We start from the raw sequence: 21,408 nt of genomic DNA on the forward strand, positions 1-21,408 counted from the left end.
CAGCCTCCAGAACTGTGAGAAATCAATTCCTATCATTGAAGCCACTCAGTCTATGGTGCTTTGTTATGGAAGCCTGAACAGATTAGATAGTAACTTTAGGGGTGATGGAATTTTTTTTATGGCTAAGAAAGACCTAAGCATCCTGTAAAGTGGGAAAGAAGGAGGTAATAGAGAAAGAGAGATACAGAGGCAAGGGAAAATGGGAGGCAAGACAAGGCCTTAGAAGAACAAAGGTAGAATTAGAAAGCAGAGATGAAAATATATAAAGAACTCAAACGACTCAATAGCAAAAACACGAAAAATTCGATTAAAAAATGAGCAGATCTAAATAGGCATTTTTCCAAAGAAGACATACAAATGGCCAACAGGCACAGGAAAAGATATTGAACATCATTTATCATCAGGGAAATGTAAATCCAAACCACAATGAGATATCGCTTCACACCTGTTAGAATGGCTTTCATCAATAAGACAAGAAACAACATGTGTTCACGAGGATATGGAAAAAAGAGAACCCTCCTACACTGTTAGTAAATTGGTGCAGCTACTATGAAAAACGGTATGGAGGGTCCTAAAAAAAATTACAAATAGAACTACTATATGATCCAGCAATCCCACTTTTGGGTATTTATTTGAAGAAAGTGAAAATACTAATTTGAAAATATACATGCACCCCTACATTCACTGTAGCATTATTTACAATAGCAAAGATATAGAAACGACCTAAGTGTTCATCAATATTATGAAGAAGATGTGGCCTACACACGAGCACATACGTGCACACGCCCATACACACACACACACACATACACAACAGAATCCCACTCAATCATAAAAAAGAAGGAAATCTTGCTATTTGTGACAACATGGATGGACCTAAAGGGTATTATGCTGAGTGAAATAAGACAGACAGAGAAGGACAAATTCTGTATGATTTCACTTATATGTGGAATCTAAGAAATGAAACAAACAAAATGAAACTCACAAATACAGAGAACAGATTGGTATTATCAGAGGAGGAAGAGGGTCGGGGGGTGGGCAAAATGGGCGAAGGGGGTCAATTCTATGATGGTGGATGGTAACTAGACTTATCATTGTGATCACTTTGTACTATATACAAATATCAAATTATTATGTTGTACACCTGAAACTAATATGTTATAGACCAATTTTACCTTAATTTAAAAAAATAAAAATAAAAAGGAAAATATCAGTGGACAACCTGATTTCTGGAATTTCTCTTCCAATCTAGCGTAAATGTCACTACTGTATTGATTGTCCCTGAAGCGAAGTTTTCAAAAGGCTCCAAAAATCTAAAGGGTCAAATCCAAGGATCTCGGCATAGTGTTCAAGTTCCTCTACAGTGTGACCTCACCAGCCTTATTGCCCACTCTGCTCTATAGTACACCATGGGCATCCTATTCTGGTTTTTGCCCTGGAATATCCCAAATCTCCTATCTAACCCCCATCCATTCTGTAAGGCCCTGCTCCACAGCCACCTTCTCCAGGAAGCCTTCCTGGCTAAACAACTCTAAGCAAGTCTGCTCTGAATTGAATTATTCCATCATGTGGCCCTTCATTAAATGCTACCTTGATAAAGATGTTGTGTTGCTCTTCTATACTCATATTTCACTGTGCTTTAGTGCATCTCTGGTTTGACAGGATCAGAGGCAGATAGATCAAGGTCAGCAGGCAATGTCTGACAGGCTGCTTGCAGGAATGAGTCCTAAGGCTTAACCCAAGAGATCGGTGATCAAGGAGCAGTCAGCACAAAACACTGTCAAAGACTATAACAACCTGAAGGCACAGAATCAGGAGGTGGGGAGCTGGGAAAGGAGACAGGTCCAAGCTGAAGAGAGACTAGAACAGATAACAGGGGTGTGTAGGCTGTGGAAGCAGCAGATGAGAAATAGCAGGATGAGCGAGGTGCGGGGCTGGGCTGCAGCGAACACTCACTGGCTAGAGCTGGGTTCTGCATGAATCTCACATTCTTTTACTGTGGCATGGCTGGCTGGCTGCCGCTTGCCTGGCATCGAGCCTCTCCAGATTAGCTTTCTGATGAGGGCTCCTCAAGGGGACCACATATGTACTTTTCATCCCCACACTGCCAGGTCCTTAGGAAAACGTGCCAAATGAATGCGTCTCTGAGAACTCTCCATTCTCTTCTTACTCAGTTGTGGTTACCCCCTTTCTGGCTGTCTAGGCCACACCTAACAACCGCAGCTCCTCCATCTGGGATACTTGCATGTTGACAACCAGAGAATCTGAAAAGAGAGTTCCCTTCTTGCTTTCTGACGGCAGAGAGAAAATGATCAATTTAATTTTTTTGTGCCCTGTCAACATTACACAGAGAGGGCACCCTCTGGCCTTAGTGGTGAGTTCAAAACTTGTACTGAATCTTGAAAAGCTCATGATTTCTCCTATGAGACTGCTGTTCTGTGCCTAGGCACCCCCACTACCCACCCAAAAGTGTCCCCAGAGGCACCACACATGGTACAGGGAGGGCATAGACTGCCACTCTCAAACTAGCTATGTATTACATGTAGACCATCCTTTGGTAATTTATTAGTTTCAGTTGGCCCCATGGCCTTTGCATTGACCACTAGGAGTGCCTGCCATCGTGCTGAACCCCACATCCAGGAAAGGAGAACCCAACTCCCTATCTTGGAGAGGAAGAGATTCTGCTCCACTGACACAAGCTTGAAAATGTGGAGAAGCCTCCTGACCGAGCAAAGTGGCTGAGTAAGGCCCAGAACCTAGCTCCACTCTCTGGGACAACTGTCAGTCTTCTAAGCCCCTGTACAAAATGGCACTTACTTGACCAACACTTTTATATCAACATACTCTGCTTTTTAGTTATTTCCAAATGTAAATCTCGTCTTATCCACTCAAGACCAGCACTGGGCCACCCTTCTGGTTTCTTTATATCCCACCAAGCTCAGTACAGAGAGTATTGGTGGCTAGTTGGAGCTTGAGGAATAGAATCCTATGCATTTAAATCTATTCCATCTTTTTTCCAAAAAGGATTAAAAAGTACATGATATAATTCAATAAAAACATAAGAAAATATCCCCCTGAAGGGAAAACAAGGAAGAGAAAATGAAGCTAGTGTCAAAGGCATGCACAGAAATGGTCAGTTTTGCAAAATTGCTAAAGGTTAAAAATTCACCTCCGGGTTTTCTAGGGACTAAAGCAAAAAAAGAATTGTGGTCTGTAATGAAATTCAAAGTATACAAAAGATGAAAGAAAAAAACAAAAACAAAAATCCACCACCTGCTCAAGAGAAGTTCAGCCTTGGCCGGGTACTTGGTAATTTCCTGAGCATAGATTCCTACAAGTGGGATTTTTAAGTTAAAGGTTTTAGGGATTTTTTAAGGCCTCTGGTATATATTGCCAATTGCTCTCCTGAAAGGCTGTCCTGATTTATATTCCTACTAGCTGTCTGCTCTCTTTCCTACACTGTGGATTATCTTTTTTTTTTTTTGAAGGGGGGTAGGTGGAGAGGAAGGGAGTGCTTAACAAATGTGATAGATACAAAATCAGTATTTTCATCTGTAATTCATAAAACTAAATTATGCTGAATATTTTTCATATCCATTCTGACTATTCATCGGAAGAACTGCCTACCTCCTATCTTTGGTGTCTAAATTTTCTCTCTTTTGGACTAGTATCTGGGAAGAGCTCTTTTTCTATGAAGGATAGCGACTCTTTGTCATACATGCTATTAATATTGTTGGTTGCCTTTGTTAAAGCTTTTTGACATTTAAAAGTTTACCCTTTTTTGATTGTAAAATCAAATTTTCCTTTTTTTACTGTTAGTTAAATATTTATTTATTCTGTGCCCAACACTGAAACGTCCCAATTTTACTGATAAAAGAGAAGTCAAATAACTTGCTCAAGGTCACTTAGCAGTAGAGAGGGTCAGTCCTCAGCAAACAAACATTTGTTGAGTATGAATGAATAAATGAATTAAAAGACATGAAGTTTTACTCAGCCCCATGAAGTGGCAATTCAGCCCTCGGTTCCTACCTCAAGGCACACATGTTTTAAGTCTCTCTGCAGGCAGTGCTGCAAGGAAAGAAGCCAGTGACACTGCCTTTAAGTTACTCAACTTGGTGCCATTCCTCTGAACCAGTGAACAATAATAGCATGTCATGCAACTTCTGTTTAGAAAGGGAACAGCCTTCACCTTTTTTATTAATAGGAGGCATGAGCCACCGATGTTCTCAAAGGATTACTAGACTGTAAATACCCAAAGTGTGGTCCCTGGATCAGCAGCATCGGCATCGCCTGGGGGCTTGCTACAAATACGGGATCTCGGCCCTAGCCCAGACCCACTAAATCAGAAACTGCATTTTCACAAGACCCCCAGGCAATTCTTACGTACATTTCAAACCGAGGAGCACCGATTTAAAATTAAGTATTAATTTTTTGAAGCTTTAGCTCCAAATAAAACCATATGCTTACTCTAAATGTCGAAGAAAAAGGTTAAAGAATCTGATATATATTCTCTCATAAGCTGTGGAATTTGTGGGTAAATCTTAATGTGTCTTTTTTTTTTTTTTCACTCCCTATAACACAAGGGGCACTGAGAACTCAAATATCAGCTGTATCTGTCTAGGCCTGACCAGGATCTGGTACCATTGATACAAAGGGAGTTGAGTTTTACTCTTAACAGGCCAGTTAAGTGCTTCATCAAGAAAACACCTAGCTAGGTAAAGGCTAGAAGGAGGTATTCACATAATAAAGAAGAAAAACATAGTTTGTCTCACTAAAAATCATTATTTCGGGGGGGTGGGTGGGAACCTCATTATGATTAGTAGTTCTCCAAGTCCTGGTTTTTGACACTCTTCAGGAAATCAATTTTCTCACCTAAAAGGTAATACCCACTCAGTCCTCGCTTGTATTCTTCAGGAACCATGAGAAATGCCCAATATACATTATCCTTTTAATGCTCCCAGCAACTCTGTGTCAGAGATTTTACTGTGCCCATTTCGCAGATGAGTAAACTGAGACTCAAAGAGTCTGAGTGATGGAACAAAGAGCACTCTCAGGTCTGTTTGACAGTAAAACCCTTGGGGTAGGGCTTCGGCCGAGTCATTGGGAAGCACGTGCTCCATGGTCTGACCACATAAGAACCCCCTAGGCCAGGCGGTGCGAAGCAGCTGCCTCATCTGGACAAGCACTTTGCTTAAAAAACAACTTCAATGATTAATCATGTACATACCATAAAATTCAAGGCATGTAATTTTTAATATGGTAAAGAAAGTGAACAGTCATAAAAATAAAGATGTTCTTTATCTTCTCCCTAAAAGGAAAGCCAAAGACATGGTAAGCCTGGATGAGCAGGCTTCCAGGGAGTCCCCTGGAGTTTGGAATGCCTACCTTGGATGCCATACAGGCGGTTGAGACGTGACCGCCGGGCCTCGTCGGTGTAGGGGACAGCGAGCCAGGGCATCTCACTGAAGTACTGTTTGAACGAGTCCTCTGACCTATAGAAACACATATGGAAACAAGGCTCTATTACCTCCGAATGCACCACTGCTGGGTCCTCCCTGCTTTCTACCAAGCTGTGTCCAGGGCTCTACAGATGCTGGGGCTTCGAAACACCGTGACCTCAGACATCAGGCTAATAAGACAGAGTGGGTTACTCTACCCATTCAGGTGCATGCCAAGAAGCAAACGCCTCCTCACAACACGGGATGCCAAACTAAAACACCAGGCTTTCCGCAGCCTGCTTCCCTGAATCCTACCAGTTCAACCCATGCCTAGCTTTTCGTTTTTCAACACAGACAGGTCTTATTTTTATAAGAAGTGTAGATGTTCAGACACTGCGTTCTCAAGTGACACTTCTATTTTGTGAGTGTAACAGTGATTTGTACAGGACCATCCTTTTAGGCAAGCATAAACACTATGATTCCACATATGAGAAATTGCAGGAATTACAAATCTAATTAAAAAAAGCAGATCAGGAGTTTCTTGAAGCTGGGATTTGGGGGTGAGGATTGACTGATGAGAAGTATGAGGGAGTCTTCTGAGTGATGGAAATGTTCTACATGGGTACGTGGGGACATACATTCTGCGAAATTGACTGTATACCTAACTGTATGCATTTCACCGTATGTAAATTATACTTCAATAAAGTTGATTTTTTTTAAAGCTTTAAAAAGTGATTACTTCACCTGGCATGCCCTCAAGCTTGCCTTCACTCAGTGGGGAGCTGTAAAACAGGGGGGCGGACCACAGGCCAATAAACCAAGCACGAAATAGTGCAGATGTCAAGAATATGACAGCACACAACACGGTCTCTGAGTTGGCGTCTCAGAGAGCCTTCTGTGAACAGGCACTTAGAGGCAGAGGCATCTGACGGCTTGGCCTGAACTGGGGCTGGAATTTTGTGATAAAGGAAGGTCAATGATGAGTAAAGTCAGTGAAAAGGCAAGAAGCAGAGGAAATTGAGGCTAAAAGTACCTGATGCACTCTGGGAAGAAGGTCTGCCCTTCTGGTTTTATGATAGCCCCCAGACAAAGTCCATGGCCAGAGCTAAGAAAAATGATTGCACAGCCTTCCAAACAGGCATCATATTTCATTAGTCTCTAGTTCTTTTCTTTTCATCTTTCTCCCTCCATATTCTTTCGCCACAATCCAAAATGCTGAACAAATCAGAAAAACACTTTCTAATCTCAAATGACCCAGGCCTGAATTAGGACAAACCCCCATACTGACAGCAAGAACAAGTTACTCTCGGCTTCCCTTCAGACAATCCCAGGAGTAACTGCGAAATGTGTCCATCCCTCTGCCAATAATCTCAGATATGTCTTCCCTAATCGCTAGCTCCAAGCTTTACACTGAAGAAGTGAGACGTGTAAGGGAGAACACCTGCAGAAAATGAGAACTACGCTGCCACCTTCCCCAGCACACATTACCTGTCTGCACTAACAAAGATAATCTCAAATTTCTGGCCTGCCTCCTTGATCTTCCGGTAGGATTCCACTAGGACCCGGGTGAGGCTTCGGCAAGGTGGACACTGAAAGACAAGAGTGGGATCCTGTAGCGTGACGTTACATCTTCAATACCCCCTTTCCCAGCCACTTGCCATGAGAGGCCAGGCAAACAAGACCCAAGTAGGATTGGGATGGCAAAACCTGGTTTATGAGAGGCGGAAACAAACGTGCCTCTTATAATGGCAAGCATCCAGCACAGGCTCCTCCCCACCCCTCACAGTGTGCCGACAGGCAACGGTCAAAGGAACCTCTTCAGGGAGCACTGGAAGCCTCATCAAAACGAGTTAGGAAAGCTATCCTTTTAGACCTATCAAAAGAAGTCATTTTCTTGCTGCTATTATGATTCATAATAATAAGCACTTATTGCATGCCAACAAGGCATTATGCACAGGAGAGAGGAAGAATGCCGGGAAATTATGCCCACACAGTCCCACCTCCAGAAGCCAGTCACAATTGGTCTTGGTGGAGACATCACCGTTTCCTTCTGCCTGGGCCAAAGAAGAACCAAACACTCACCCAGTGTGCGGAGAAATAGACTCCCACGTGAGACCCCTCCAGGCTGCTGCTCTCCAGGGACTGCCCATTATTTCTAAGTAAGGGCCCTGCAATGACTTCCCTGAAGGGTTTAGGTCCCCAAGGGAATTCCAAACCTGCAACAGGCAACAGATGGCGAGAATGTTAAGACTCTTCATTGTGTCCTCTGACCCAAGAGGCCTCAGGGCTGCAGAGCATAACAACTTTATCATCAAATAGTCTTTAACACACCCATAGGGTCTGCAGCTAAAAATACAGGAATAAAAGCAAAACTCATCCATGACAGAGCCCTACCTCAAGGCAATGGTTCTTGAACCTGTATGATCACAGGGCCCAATCTCCTGCAGGGCTTTCGAGGAATACAGAAACCCAGCTCACACCCCAAGTCCCAGGATCCAGGGGCAAGGTTGAAGCTGTATGTCCAAAACAAAGCGAAACAGACTCTCCCAGTGCCTCTGATGCGCCAAGCTGGGGAAGCACTGCCTCAGATACTAACCTTGAATTTCTTCAATTCCAATCCTGGAATCTCCGTGGATCTCAACTCTGACTATATTTTAGAATCTGCTGGGGAATTTTTAAATCAGCTGGGCCCCACTTCCTAGAGATTCTAGTTCAGACGGTCTGGGTTGGGGCCCAGGGAACCAAGTAAGATGAGAATTTAAATCTATAGAAAGGAAAGAGTAAAACCCACTCAACCCAGATGGTCTACATTCTGATGACACTTAAGCCCCAGGCAGGAAAAGCAAATAATATGTTCTCAGCTCAACAGAACAGTGTTTTCTCACAGGGTGGTCCATGGACCACTTCCTCAAAATCGCCTGGAGTGGGGGAAGGATGGGAGGGAGAAGCACAGACTGGTTAAAGATGCAGGTGGCCAAGCCCACCCTGAACAAATGGATCCGAAAATCTTGGGAGTAGGGAAGAAATCTGCATTTTAATAGGTTTCAGAGTAGTGCGTGCGTGCGTGCACGTGTGTGTGTGTGTTTAAATTTGAGAAAGTAAAGACTTGGTTCTACCATGCCCTGGGTTTTACTGAGGACAATTCTTTGACACAGGTGAAATTTTTACTGGGGAAATTTGTGACCATGCTCGAATCCTCGCATTGGATCAGTAAGTGAGGAGGGAAGATCTTCTGACCCTTTTATGACTCCAGTGCAAGGGAGAGAGAAACAGATGTTGGACAGCCACTGGGCAGGGTGAGCTGAGCAACCTACCAATGTATAGCCCTCCACCCAGCTGGCCATCAAGACCAAGGCCTGCAGGACTTGGGCAGCACCAAGAAATGAGGTGCACTCACTGCTGAGACCAGGAGAGCAACAGAGACTGCAACTTTGCTATGGTAATGTATTAAAAGAAAAAAAAAAAAACCTCCGCAAATCACTTAGCCTATCTCTAATTGTTAAGGTGACTGCTGCCACTGAAACAGCACTAGAAGTCAGTATCTGAGCTCTAGCTGGTTCTCAACAGCCTCCTCAGCCCTCAAAGCTAAACTTCCTTTTTCAGATTCCATCTCCTTTGGCCCATGAATTAAAGCTCCCAGGAGGGACATTCTGATCCCTTTAAAAATCTTAACCGTGACCTAGAGAATACTATAATTTCATCAAGACAATACTCTTTAGCCAAATAAACCCACTTACATGTGCAGCTGACCCCTGAACAACATGAGTGAACTGTGTGTGTCCATTATACAAAGATTTTTTTCAACTGACGACTTGAAAAAACTCATGGATGAACTGTGTAGCCTAACACAGATGACGTAAACTTACGGTATCGATAAATACAGTACACTACTGTAACACTATTTTCTCTTCTTTATAATTTTTTGTAATTTTCTATTCTCTAGCTTACTTTTTTATAAGGATACATTATATAATACATATACGAAATGTGTGTTAATCAACTGTTTATGTTATCAGGAAGGCTTCCGGTCAACAGTAGGCTATTAGTAGTTATGTTTTTGGAGAGATGAGAGTTATATACAGATTTTCGATTGTGCAGGAGTCAGTGCCCCTAACTAAACTCCACTTTATTCGACAGTCAACTGTATTTCATTTGTACACTGTCTAGCAAAGGGGAGGAGGTCAGGGTAGCAGGACGGAAGGAGGAATACAGGATGGATTTGCTAAGGTCTCACCTTCTGGGTCATCACGGATCACCAGCAGCCCATTCCTACACACGACCTTCCCGGTGGTGGCGTCTAGGAATATTAGTGATGGAATGTTGGAAATTCGATATTTGTTCCAAAGTTTAAGCTGTAAGAAGAAAAGTTAAAAGAAGTTGGTTAAGTCCAAACTGAATTAATTGCAGAGTTCTTTTCAACCCCTCAGGCCTGAGGGTAAATGGCCTGGAAAACACTAAAGTACAGATAAATGAATAAGTGATTAAAAGCAGGGCTGGCTAGGCAAAATGGATAAGTGAAGCTACAACCTCACTTGTCCCTGTGGTCTATCACAGGGGATCCTGTGTCTGAGTCCCACCCTGGCACCAGCCGTGGCAGAGGCTGATGGGAGATGGACGACACCTATTCTAGGAAAGCTATTCTCTCTTAGCTCTCCCCTGGGCACTTTCTCTAACAAACATGAAGATAAAGATGGATTATGCATCTTTCAAAGGTAGTGACACCTCTGCTAGGTGGGGAAGGCAGGAGGGGAGGCTTTTTATTGGTGCCTCTCCACCCTATCAGCAGGCAGGTACTCCCCTGCCCTGCTATGTCCCCTGAGCCCCAAGAGGGAAGAGAGAGGGTATACAACAGAAGACAAGTAGTTAAAATCTGCCCCTCTCACCACCTCACCCTGGAATATCGGCAGTCTTTATAAGCATGTGCTATTCAGCCAGCAAATATTAGGGAGGCAATATCCTGTGCCAGCCCCAACCCTCAGCTCTCAGTGCCACTCGAGACAATCCACAATCTATTGGGAGGTTCTTGAGGCTGACTGCGCACACTGCCACAGAACCATGTCTAAGTGGGGTGAGGCTGAAGAAACATGAACCCAACAGCCCAGGGCTAGGAGCCAAGTATGTGCAGGCTCCTCTGCTCGTGGATGTCTGGGTGAACACTGCTCAGGTGGGCCACTGGGTACTCAGGAACTTAACTGCCAAGTCCAGAAAATAACATAATTAAATGAAATGTCAAGCTACCAATTCACCTCCGGGAAAGAAAGAAACAAGGATAAACTGAAGAACGGCCCATTGGTGATTTAGCTGCGAGCCTCCCTTCCAGGACTGGGGCCCAGACAGGAGGCCACTGACTGGGGCACGGGCAGAAGAGGGCATGGTTATGTCAGAGAAAACAGGCATCAGAAGTCTAGCTGCATACAACAGAGGGAAATGCATGTGTGGTTGTGATTCTTATCGTTTTTAACTCGATCCCAGGCAGCAAGGGAATTGGGCAGTGTATCTGCCAAGAAATGTTAGGATTCCCCTGTGTGTGTAGACTTGGGTCTTGGCAAGAAGGGTTGTGGGACCCCACCTCAAAGTGGGTGGGCCCTGCTTTTGCCTGCATGTTTTTCACAGCTCCATCTTTCCAATGGGCTCCCTAGCCCAGGACCTCAGAACAAGAGGGACTCCACATATACACTTTTCAATGACTAGCATTGCATCATCGCAGAAAAAGCTAATAAAGGATTCAGAGTAAACATTCTTAAGAGAAGAGGTTCAACAACAGAACAAGACTATGTGCTGCTGGGATTAACTTCACAAGTTGGCTGGTGCAAAGATTTAACTGGGTTAATTTAACAACAAAAAGGAGGTAAAAAAGAAAGATTAAGGTTATGAGATTTTTCTGGCTTAAAAAATAATTATTGAGGGAACAAGTAATTATTAAAAAAAAAAAAAAAGGAAACATAGCATACCACAAAAATTGAGATAAAAATCACCCATGACTCTTAAAGAGGATCAAATATATGGTAGCTGAAGGAAACTGGACTTTGGGTGGTAAACACACAATAGAATATACAGATGTCAAATGATAATGTACACCTGAAAATTATATAATTGCATTAACCAATGTTACCCCAATAAATTAAAAAAAAAATTACCCATGACTCACCACCTATGACAGCTTACACAATTTTATATTTTCACCAGTGGCAAATGAGAGTGCCTATTTCCTAGTACCCTCAGCAACATCATCACCAACCTTTAGTTTTTCCAATTTTATAGGAAAAAATGACACTGCATTTTGGTTGCTTATCTTTTCCTTATTGATGTTTAGGCACATATAGCACTGTTATAAACAGACTGTTTTAACCCTCAGTTCTATAACTGGTTAAGTACTGAAATTCATTCAACAGATATTAATTGAGCATCTATTATGTTCTAAGCACAAGGGATACAAGAAAGAACAAGGCAGATGAAGCCACTGCCTTTGCAGAGCTTCTATTCTAGTGGGAGAGACAGAGAATACAAGCAAGAATACAAATAATAATTTTAGGCACTTATAAATGATAAAAGGAAAACAGAGCACTCATACGGGGCCAGGCACAGGCACTGGCTGACCTTGCCTTGCACCAGAGCCCCTCCCAAGAGGCCCCAGAACCAATACACCTGGTGGCCAGCTTCAGACCACACCAGAGCACTACCCAATCACCTCCACAAATGACATTCCCAAAGGGCAGACTTAGCAGGCACTGGAGTCCTGCTAAAGTAAAATCTACTCTGTGGGGTCAGCCCCTGCACAACAGCTCCTCCACCATAGTCACGACCATTTCTCACAGCCAATCAGCCTGAGGGTCAAGCTCTCCCACTGACGTACCAACAGCAATCAAGGCTCATATACAAAAGGAGGGCACACACAAGCCACACAAGGGACACACCTGGAGCAACCAGCTCAGGTGACAAAAGAGACTACACCACTGGGCCCCATAGGACACCTACAATAAGGCCACTCTACCATATCATATCTACCATAGCATATCTACCTACATAGAAACAAACACAGGGGTCAGCTGAATGGATAAGAAAACAAAAAACGTGTCCCTTTTCAAATGGAAGAACAGAACAAAACTCCAGAAAAAGAACTAAACAAAATGGAGACAAGCAATCTACCAGATGCAGAGTTCAAAACACTACTTACAAGGATGCTCAATGAACTTAGGGGAAGAGTAGATGAACTCAGTGAGAACTTTAAGAAAGAAATAGAAAACATAAAAATGGATATAGAAAACATAAAAAAAGGACCAGTCAGAAATGAAGAATACAAGAACTGAAAGGAAGAATACATTAGAAAGAATCAACAGTAGATTAGATGAAGAAGAGGATTGAATCAGCAAGATTTGGAAGACAAGGTAGCGGAAAACACCCAATCAGAGCAGCAAAAAGGAAAAAAATTTTAAAAAGTGAGGATAGTTTAAGGGGCCTCTGGGACAACATCAAGCATACCAACATTCACATCATAGCGGTACCAGAGGAAAAGGGAGGCAGCAAAGAACTGAAAATCTATTTGAAAAAATAATGACAGAAAAATTCCCTAACCTGGCAAAGAAAACAGAAATATAAGTTCAGGAAGCACAGAGAGTCCCAAACAGGATGAACCCAAAGAGGCCCACGCCAAGATACAACATAATTAAAATGTCAAAGATTAAAGACAAAGAAAGAATCTTAAAAGCAGCAAGAGAAAAGTAGTTAGTTACATACAAGGGAGCACCCATAAGACTGTCAGTTGATTTCTCAACAGAAACTCTGTAGGCCAGAAAGGACTGGCAAGAAATATTCTAAGTGATGAAAAGCAGGGAACTACAACCAAGATTACTCCACCTGGCAAAGCTATCATTGAAGAATAGATAAAGAGCTTCCCAGACAAGAAAAAGCTAGAGTTCATCACCATCAAAGCAGTATTACAAGAAATGTTAAAGGGGGGAGGAGGAGGCCAGGAAGGGGAGGAAGAGAAGGAGGAAGGGGGAGAGGAAGGGAAGGAAAGGAGGAGGAGAAGAAGGGGAGAAGAAGGAAGAGGGAAAAAAATGAACACTATGAATAATTAAATGGCAATAACTACATATCTCTCAACAATTACTTGAGATGTGAATGGATTAAATGCTCCAATCAAAAGACATAGGGTGTCTGAATGGATAAGAAAACAAGACGCTTACAAATGATGCCTACAAGAGACTCACTTCAGAACGAAAGATACACAGACTGAAAGTAAAGGAATGAAATTTTTTTTTTCATGAAAATGGAAATGAAAAAAAATAAAAAAGCTGAGGTAGCATACTTATACCAGACAAAACAGACTTTAAAACAAAGGCTATAACAAAAGACAAAGAAGAATCCAGTAATTCCACTTCTGAATATTTATCTAAAGAAACCAAAAACACTAATTCAAAAAGATATATGCACCTCTAAGTTCACTGCAGTGCTATTTACAATAGCCAACATATGGAAGCAATGTAAGTGTCTATCAATAGACGACAGAATAGAGAAGAAGTGGTACATATATACAATGGAATATTACTCGGCCATAAAGAAAAATGAAATCTTACCATTTACAACATGGATGGACCTAGAAGGTATTATGCTAAGTGAAATAAGTCAGACAAAGACAAATACCATATGATTTCACTTACATGTGGAATCAAAAAAACCAAAATAAACCAACAAAGAAAACGGAAACAAACTCATATATACAGAGAATATTTTGATGGTTGCCAGATGGAAGGGGTTGGAGAGATAGGTAAAAAAGAGGAAGGAATTAAGATGTGCAAATTGCCAGTTACAAGCATAGTCACAGGGATGTAAAGAACACCATGGGGAACACAGTCAATAATATTGTAATAACTATGTATGGTGTCAGATGGGTACTAAACTTACCGGGGTGATCACTTCGTAAGTTATACGAATGTCTAATCAGTATGTTTGTTGCATACCTGAAACTAATATAATAATGCATGTTTACTGTAATTGAAAAATAAATTATTTTTAAAAAGGAAAACAGAGCAGAGTAAGAACAAAGTGTGCTGGGGGAGTGGTACATATTTTAGGGGTTATCTGGGAAGGCGTCTTGGAAGAAATGACATATAGATACCAATAATGAGCAAGCCACGCATGCATTAGGGAAAGCCATGTGAAGGCCAGGGAACCTGTGCAGAGGCCAAGAGGCAGAGTGGGGAAGGCCGGAGTGAATGGAGCCAGATAAAGCCAAGGAAGGGAGGCCGGAGGGCAATCATGGACCAGATTTTTAAGGCCCGTTGGTAAAAATAATGGAATTTTATTCTAAGTGTAATATGTTAAGGTTAGCGGGGAGTCAGATGATCTGATTTCCATTTTAAAAAGGTCACTTCAGCTGCTGTGAAGAATGCATAGCAAAAGAAGACAAGTGGAAGGCAAGAGACCAATCGAGAAGGCTCCTACAAACAACTCAGGCAGGAGTTAAGAGCAGTGGTGAGGACTTGGGTTGCAGCAGCAGAGAGAGTGAGGACATAATATATTTGAAGACAGTCAATAGAGTAGGTCGACAAATTGAATGTGGGGAAGGGGTGATGGAAAGGAAAAGATCAAGGATGTGTTGTGGTGTGAGGGCTTGAACAAAAGTGTGTCAAGAGGTCCCATTAACTAAGATGAGGAACAATGGAAGAGGAAGAAGTTTGAGAGGAAAAAAGTCAAGATTGGACAGGTCAAATCTGAGGTGACTATTAGACATGCAAGTGGAGATTTCAAGTAGGCATCTGGATTTACAGATGTAGACTCAGTGGGCAAGGAGGGGATGAGCTATAAATCAGGAATAATCAGTGCCTAGATGCTGTTAAGGGTCATGGGCCTGGATAAAGTCGTCCAGGAGAAGACATGGCTATAGAAGAAAAGAGATCCCAGGGCAAAACCCAGGACCACCAATACTGAGAAGGAGTGATGACTGACATGAGAGAAAACAAGAAGAGACTCTGGTGTCTCAAAGGGCAGGAGAAGAAAGTGTTTTGAAGAGGAGGGAGTAGGCAACTGTGTCAAATCCTGCTGAGATGTTGAGTAAAACAAGAATTGACCAGTGGATTGGCAACTAAGGTCACATACAACCTTGACAGTGTCAGAGAGGAGTTGGTGAAGTGACGAAGCTGAAATACAGACTGGAGGGGCAGAGGGAGGGAATGGGGTGCAGCTCTGTCTAGCACACGTGCCTAAAGTGGGCCTGAGACCCAGACACGTTCAAGTTCTCTTGCCAACATGTGAAATACCTAGAGGAGAATAATTAAAAGAAAAGTTATAAAAAGAGAAAGAAAATGGCAGATAAGGGACTGAGTTGGACTATAGACAATCCTCTTAAAGAGTTTGTTATAAAGAGAGTAGAGAAGGGATTGTAGCTAGAAAAAAGCATGATGAGGTCAGAGGGACGATATTTTAAAAACGAGGTCAGAGGGAGGATAGTTTAAAGATGGGAGATACTATAACATATGCCAGTGAGGATAATTCAGAAGAGAGAGTAAAAAATTGATGAGAAGAAAAAAATGAAAGAACAAAGTCCCTGAATAGGCAAAGGAGTGGGATCTAGGTCACGAATGGAAAGGTGGAGCTATAAAAAGAGCTAATTTTAAAACATATATATTTTACTTCAAAGTAGTTTTTTAGTCTGAAGAGAAAAGCCATGCTATTTGAAAATAAAGAACTTTATCTTCTTTTTACAACAGCTATACCATTTATTTCCTTTTCTAATAGAACTATATTGGCTGGAACTTCCAGAACAATATTAAAGGGCAAGCATTCTCATCTTCTACCTGACTATCATGAACATATTTGTAATATTTTACTATTATATGTAAAATTAGCCACTGGTTGGAGGCGGATATTCTTTAATGTGTTAAACGAAATAGTCCTGATTACTCAGCCTTAAAAAGGAAGGAAATAATGCAAATATGCTACAACATGGATGAACCTTGAGGCCAGACACAAAACGACAAATACTGTATGATTCCACTTAAATGAGGTACTTAGTCAAAATCATAAAGACAGAAATTATAATAGTGGTTGCCAAGAGCTGGAGGGGACAGGAGAATAAGGAATTATTGTTTAACAGGTTTGAGTTTCAGTTTTACAAGAGGAAGAGTTATGGGGATGGATGGTGCTGATGGTTGCACAACAATGTGAATGTATTTAATACCACTGAACTGTACACTTAAAAATGGTTAAGATGGTAAATTTTATGTTATGTGTATTTTATCACAATAAAAATAGCCTTCTGTAACTTTCTGACCAAAAGTTTTATCAGGAATGGATGGTTACTTTGTGGCTATTCTTTTGACCTACTGTGGTATATTTCATTAGCAGTTACTCCAAGGTTAAACCATCCTTGCCTTCATAAAAGAACTCTTCCCTGGTCACATGTGTTGGTAAGAGGCTTGGAGTTCCCACAAGCAAATGGCATCTTGTAACAAGATTCTCTTTTGGGATAACTAGACTGTTCTGTAAAGTAAGCTGCAGCCTGTGAGCCTTATATATGAAGATGGCAGGTGCAACGTGATTAAATAGAGTGGTTTGAATCTAGGCACCCATATTATACTTGAAATGTAGGAATGTAACTGGCTCTTGGCACATATATATAATTTTTTTTTTAATGGTAGGTTTGGTACCTGGGCAACTTAGCCCCTAAATTCTTGGCCACTCAGTGTAAGTCAGGACCACTCCCCTAGGTGACATCATAAAAGGAGATCCTAAAGGCTGGCCTGCTTGGAATAGCCTAAGGGCATTAGTCTTGTTCCTTTTAAGACTCCCCTCTTGACAGATAAGAAAGAACTCATTTTTTCTGGGTCCCTCGCATAGGCAAAAGCACTATAACACCTCCCTTGCTCCACTCCCAATCACCACAGATATCCTACCACAGATATCTCGGTATCCTACTTGGAGAGAGAAGGAACTATAGCACCTATGACCCTTATCTTCCTTCCCTTCCAATGGAACTCAAGGAAGACAGGCGGCCTTGGCTTGTGTTTTATCCATGGTCGTTGAGTCTTTGGTTTCCAAGTAAAGGTCCATTGGTTTAATGGGGAAAAAATTAGGCTTCTTAGACTGACGCCTGATACTGAAATGTTGATCTTTTTGTAGACTAACATGTCATGGTCTAATTTTATATGATAGTGATTTATTTAGGGACTTATGTCATTCATCAGTGATTTCTGGATTTGCATGGGACTATTGTTCTCAGGTTGTAGCATCGCTATTACTCTGCTCTGAAACAGTAGAGAAGGCATAGGTAGATCATTCCAAACATGTCAATTTTGATGCCCAAATCAGAAAGTGAACCTTATGTTACAAAAGTCATATAGATCTGCTTTGATGATGGTTTTCTTATGCTGACTAAAGAAATCCTTGAGCTTAAAGTAATGATCACCAAGATTCACCTCTATGCCTTTTCAAGTATGTGTGACATCTGAAGTCCACTAAAGTTTTTCAAAGAGGCCTCTTAAGAAACAGTGGTTTCAGAACCAATTTTGGGTCACAGACACTTTTGAGGACAAAGGCTGTATAGTTCCTTCCACCAGAGAAAAATGCACATGCACGAAAGAGTCTGTGTGTAATTTCATAGAGTTCATGAATCCCTGGAAGCCTGTTAGTGAACCTGTCTGATTCCCCAGATAAAGACCCCCTTGTCTTAAGAGTTCATTTTAGTGTAAAACTTGACCTCGATTCAACTAGGAGACTTATGATATTGTCCCATCTTTATTCTTGTCATGAATATTCTCTCTAATAAAAATCAGCATTTGCCTAAACTCTAAGATGTTGCAATAGTGAAGAGTGGGAGATTAAAATCTCATTATACTGCTGCTGCTATGTTCTAAACTCATTCAGAGCCGATTACCTCCTGGTCTCTAATTCATCCCTTTGTCTTTAGGATGGTGAAGATCAGAACCACACAGGACCGAGCACTAACTGCATCTACTTTTGAGGATCTGCAAGAAATAAGTTCATATTCTCCCTTGGTACAATATTAGAGCATTTAATCAAAGTCAGAAGCATTAAGTGTTTTCTCATTGTCTTAAAGTTCCTTCTTAGAAGGACACATGGAGTTTAAGAAGAAAATAGAATTCAAGGGGCCTGAGTTTACATACCGGCCTTGACATCTTATTAGATGTCAACAGGTGACATGGTACAAGACGTAGGGCAGGTCACGCCTCTTCGCCTAGCACAGTAATACCCATATCACTGGATGAATATGGAACTTAGATGAAGTAATGTGTGTGGAGACACTGAAAACTAAAGCACCATATACATGGGACATATTATTAATATTTGAATCAAATTTATGCTTATTTCCCCCTTGTCTTGTCAGCATCCTCTTCAAAAAACATTTTCCTGTCAACTCTCTTTTAAAGTTAATCCATCAACTGTATATAGTTAGTAGGCTAAATACAAAAATGGAGATTTCCTTCTGTAACGAGTGGTAGTTTTGCCATAAGAACCTTTTGCAAATCACATATGTGTGTTTTGGCCAGTTTTATGGAGTCTGCCTTTTTTCTTTTCCTTTCCTTTCCTTTCTTCGTTTGTTCATTCCTTCTTTCTTTCCTCCTTTCCTTCTTTCTTTCCTTCTTTCTTTCTCCTTCCTTCTCATCTCCCATTTTGGATTTCCAGGTTTTAAAGGGGCATCTGGAAATTTTTTTAAAACTGAGTCTGTGGATTTTGCTTTTCTCTCAAGAGAACTCTGACATCACATCTGATTCTGACAGGAATTCCTACTTTGTTTCTTCATCTTCTGGCTTGGATGACGAAGCGTAAATACAGTACAGTCTGTTACAGAAGAGCGTAGGAGGAGAAGAAGTTGAGTCAGGCGGTTCCCGTCCCGGCAGCCTTTGAATCAGGACACTGGACTGAGAGCAATGGCTCACATTCCACTGGACATTGACAGACAAAAAACTAATGGCAAATTATACAAGTACTTTAAAGGACTAAACTAACAGGCATCATCGCAGTTGTAAAGGACCAAATGACTTTTACATCCAATGCTGGCTCTCCTTCCAGTGACTGTCCTGGCAAGAAAGTCCACCCCAAGTTCATTTCGATGACACGATGGATTTGGTGAACCACTTCCTTTCATAGCTACCCAGAGGCCAGGTAACTTAGACTAAAACTCTCAAAAAAACCCCAAAGCCTAGCAATCTAAGTGTTTATAAGTTCGCTCATTTCAGAAGCGAGACAACAAAGATGGAATAGAAAAAGAAAGAGGAGATGACATTACCTCAACTTAGCAAAAATCAAAAAGGATGACAAAATGGGCTATTGAGTTACTTAAAAGTTCCCATTCCTCAGCCTGGCGGCTGGTTCTGGTTAACAATTCCAAGGTTGTGGCTGAAGCTGCATCATTCTAGGAATGTTGGTCAGAAATGCTTTTACAGTGACCCATGAAACAATGAGGCAAATGTCAAAACGGACAGGATGGGGAACTGGTAGACTGTAAAAATGCAAACCATAAAGCCGAGCTAATCTGAAACATGGGTGGAATTAGTCAGCACCCACAGATGCCACAGGGAAATGCAACCTGGTGATTTCCGAGAAGCCCCAGCTCCTGAGGGCGACATGGAATCTGCCTCTCATTCTGAGGATTGGGCCTTGCACTTGACTGGGGGTCTAAGTTTTTATTTCTCAACAGCTGCTGCAAATCCATGGGATCAAGATAAAGCTAACACAGATGTAGGGTTAACGTGCTTCGGCAAGGTCAGCCAGAGCCTCTGCAGGCAGACTTTACTCTCGCCCTTCCACCAAGCGCCAGCCACAGTTAACACCATCCTTTCTGTGTGCAGCTTTTGAAAACAGATCCTTAAAAGTGTCCCCACCCTTCCTAACCAAACACAACCAAAGCCCATTCATTATATATACAGTCTGAAAGAAGAAATTCCCCTTGCCCCACTTTCCTATGTTAAGAGAGTATATATACCAGAGGTGACTTGGCACAGCCTCAGGAGCCAGACTACTCAGGCCTAACTCCGTTCCTGCCACTTGCTAGTTAGTGACCTCAGACAAGCTACCTAACACTCACACACACTCACACTCTCTCTCTCTTTGTTTTCTCATTTGTAAAATGGCGATAACAGTACCCACACCTTACTAGACTGTTGTGAAGATAAGATGTGTGACATAATGCCTTTAGAGAAGGGCCTGGCATGAATTCGGTACTATATTATTATAGTTAGCTGCTAGTGTTAATGTCAATTATTGTTGTTGTTATGCCAGAACCATTCTAAACGCTCCAGCAGGACCTGGTCCTCCTATCCTCAGAGTTAAGACCACATCTGGCTTCTGAGGCATGATTCTCACTGTATGATTTGACCTGTGACTGAAATTTTACAGCCTAGTACAGCTGTTGGCCAAGTACAATGCTTGGCACATGTTATGTGTTCAATAAATGATGGGTGAACAAATGGAGGAATGAATGAATGAAGTGAATGGAGAACAGGAGAGAAGAAACACTGTGGATAAGTCAGCCTAGCTAGCAATCAAGTTCAGCTGTTTAAAGGGTCTCTTTATGACCAAGACTCTTCCTAGTTCCTTGAGATATTTGGGGGCCCAGAAGGTTCTTTAAATTGCAGAATAAATTACCCAAAACAAGTGTGAGTGGAATTAAGAGCTCTCGTCCCTTTATCTAACAGTGCCTGTGATCCCTGCACCCTCCTCACTGTCCCATCTCTCCTTTACCTGGAGCCAACACACAGAATGACCAGCATGTGAGACCAAGGAAAAAATGTGGATGGGCTGGGCCAGGCTGGTTGGAACCATCACTAGCTTATGAGAAATCAAAGACCTGATAGAGGATTTGTAGTTATGAAGCTAGATTAACGATCAAGAAGACCTATGACCCAATGGTCACAAGAGTGGGATGTTTAGAGAATAATGTGTCCACTCCGTTTCCTGCAGACAGAAGAACCAGGCATTAAACACACAACGTGCCCTCCTTCTGGGTCCA

At 41.9% G+C, this 21,408-nt stretch overlaps 1 protein-coding gene across 3 annotated transcripts in view; it reads right to left on the bottom strand.

Annotated features, from left to right (window-relative positions):
* NXN (nucleoredoxin) overlaps positions 1-21,408 on the bottom strand; it is a 142,663-nt gene that overhangs the window by 15,752 nt on the left and 105,503 nt on the right. For all 3 annotated transcript variants that reach the window (XM_011359899.2, XM_023530536.1, XM_023530535.1), the window contains 4 exons: positions 9,673-9,790; positions 7,521-7,654; positions 6,927-7,027; positions 5,386-5,492 (listed from right to left, as the gene is read on the bottom strand). In XM_011359899.2, the coding sequence (XP_011358201.2) occupies positions 5,386-5,492; positions 6,927-7,027; positions 7,521-7,654; positions 9,673-9,790 (460 nt within the window). The remainder of the gene's footprint in view (positions 1-5,385; positions 5,493-6,926; positions 7,028-7,520; positions 7,655-9,672; positions 9,791-21,408) is intronic.

The sequence above is a fragment of the Pteropus vampyrus genome, unplaced genomic scaffold (genome assembly GCF_000151845.1).
Source record: "Pteropus vampyrus isolate Shadow unplaced genomic scaffold, Pvam_2.0 Scaffold50, whole genome shotgun sequence".
NCBI lineage: Eukaryota > Metazoa > Chordata > Mammalia > Chiroptera > Pteropodidae > Pteropus > Pteropus vampyrus.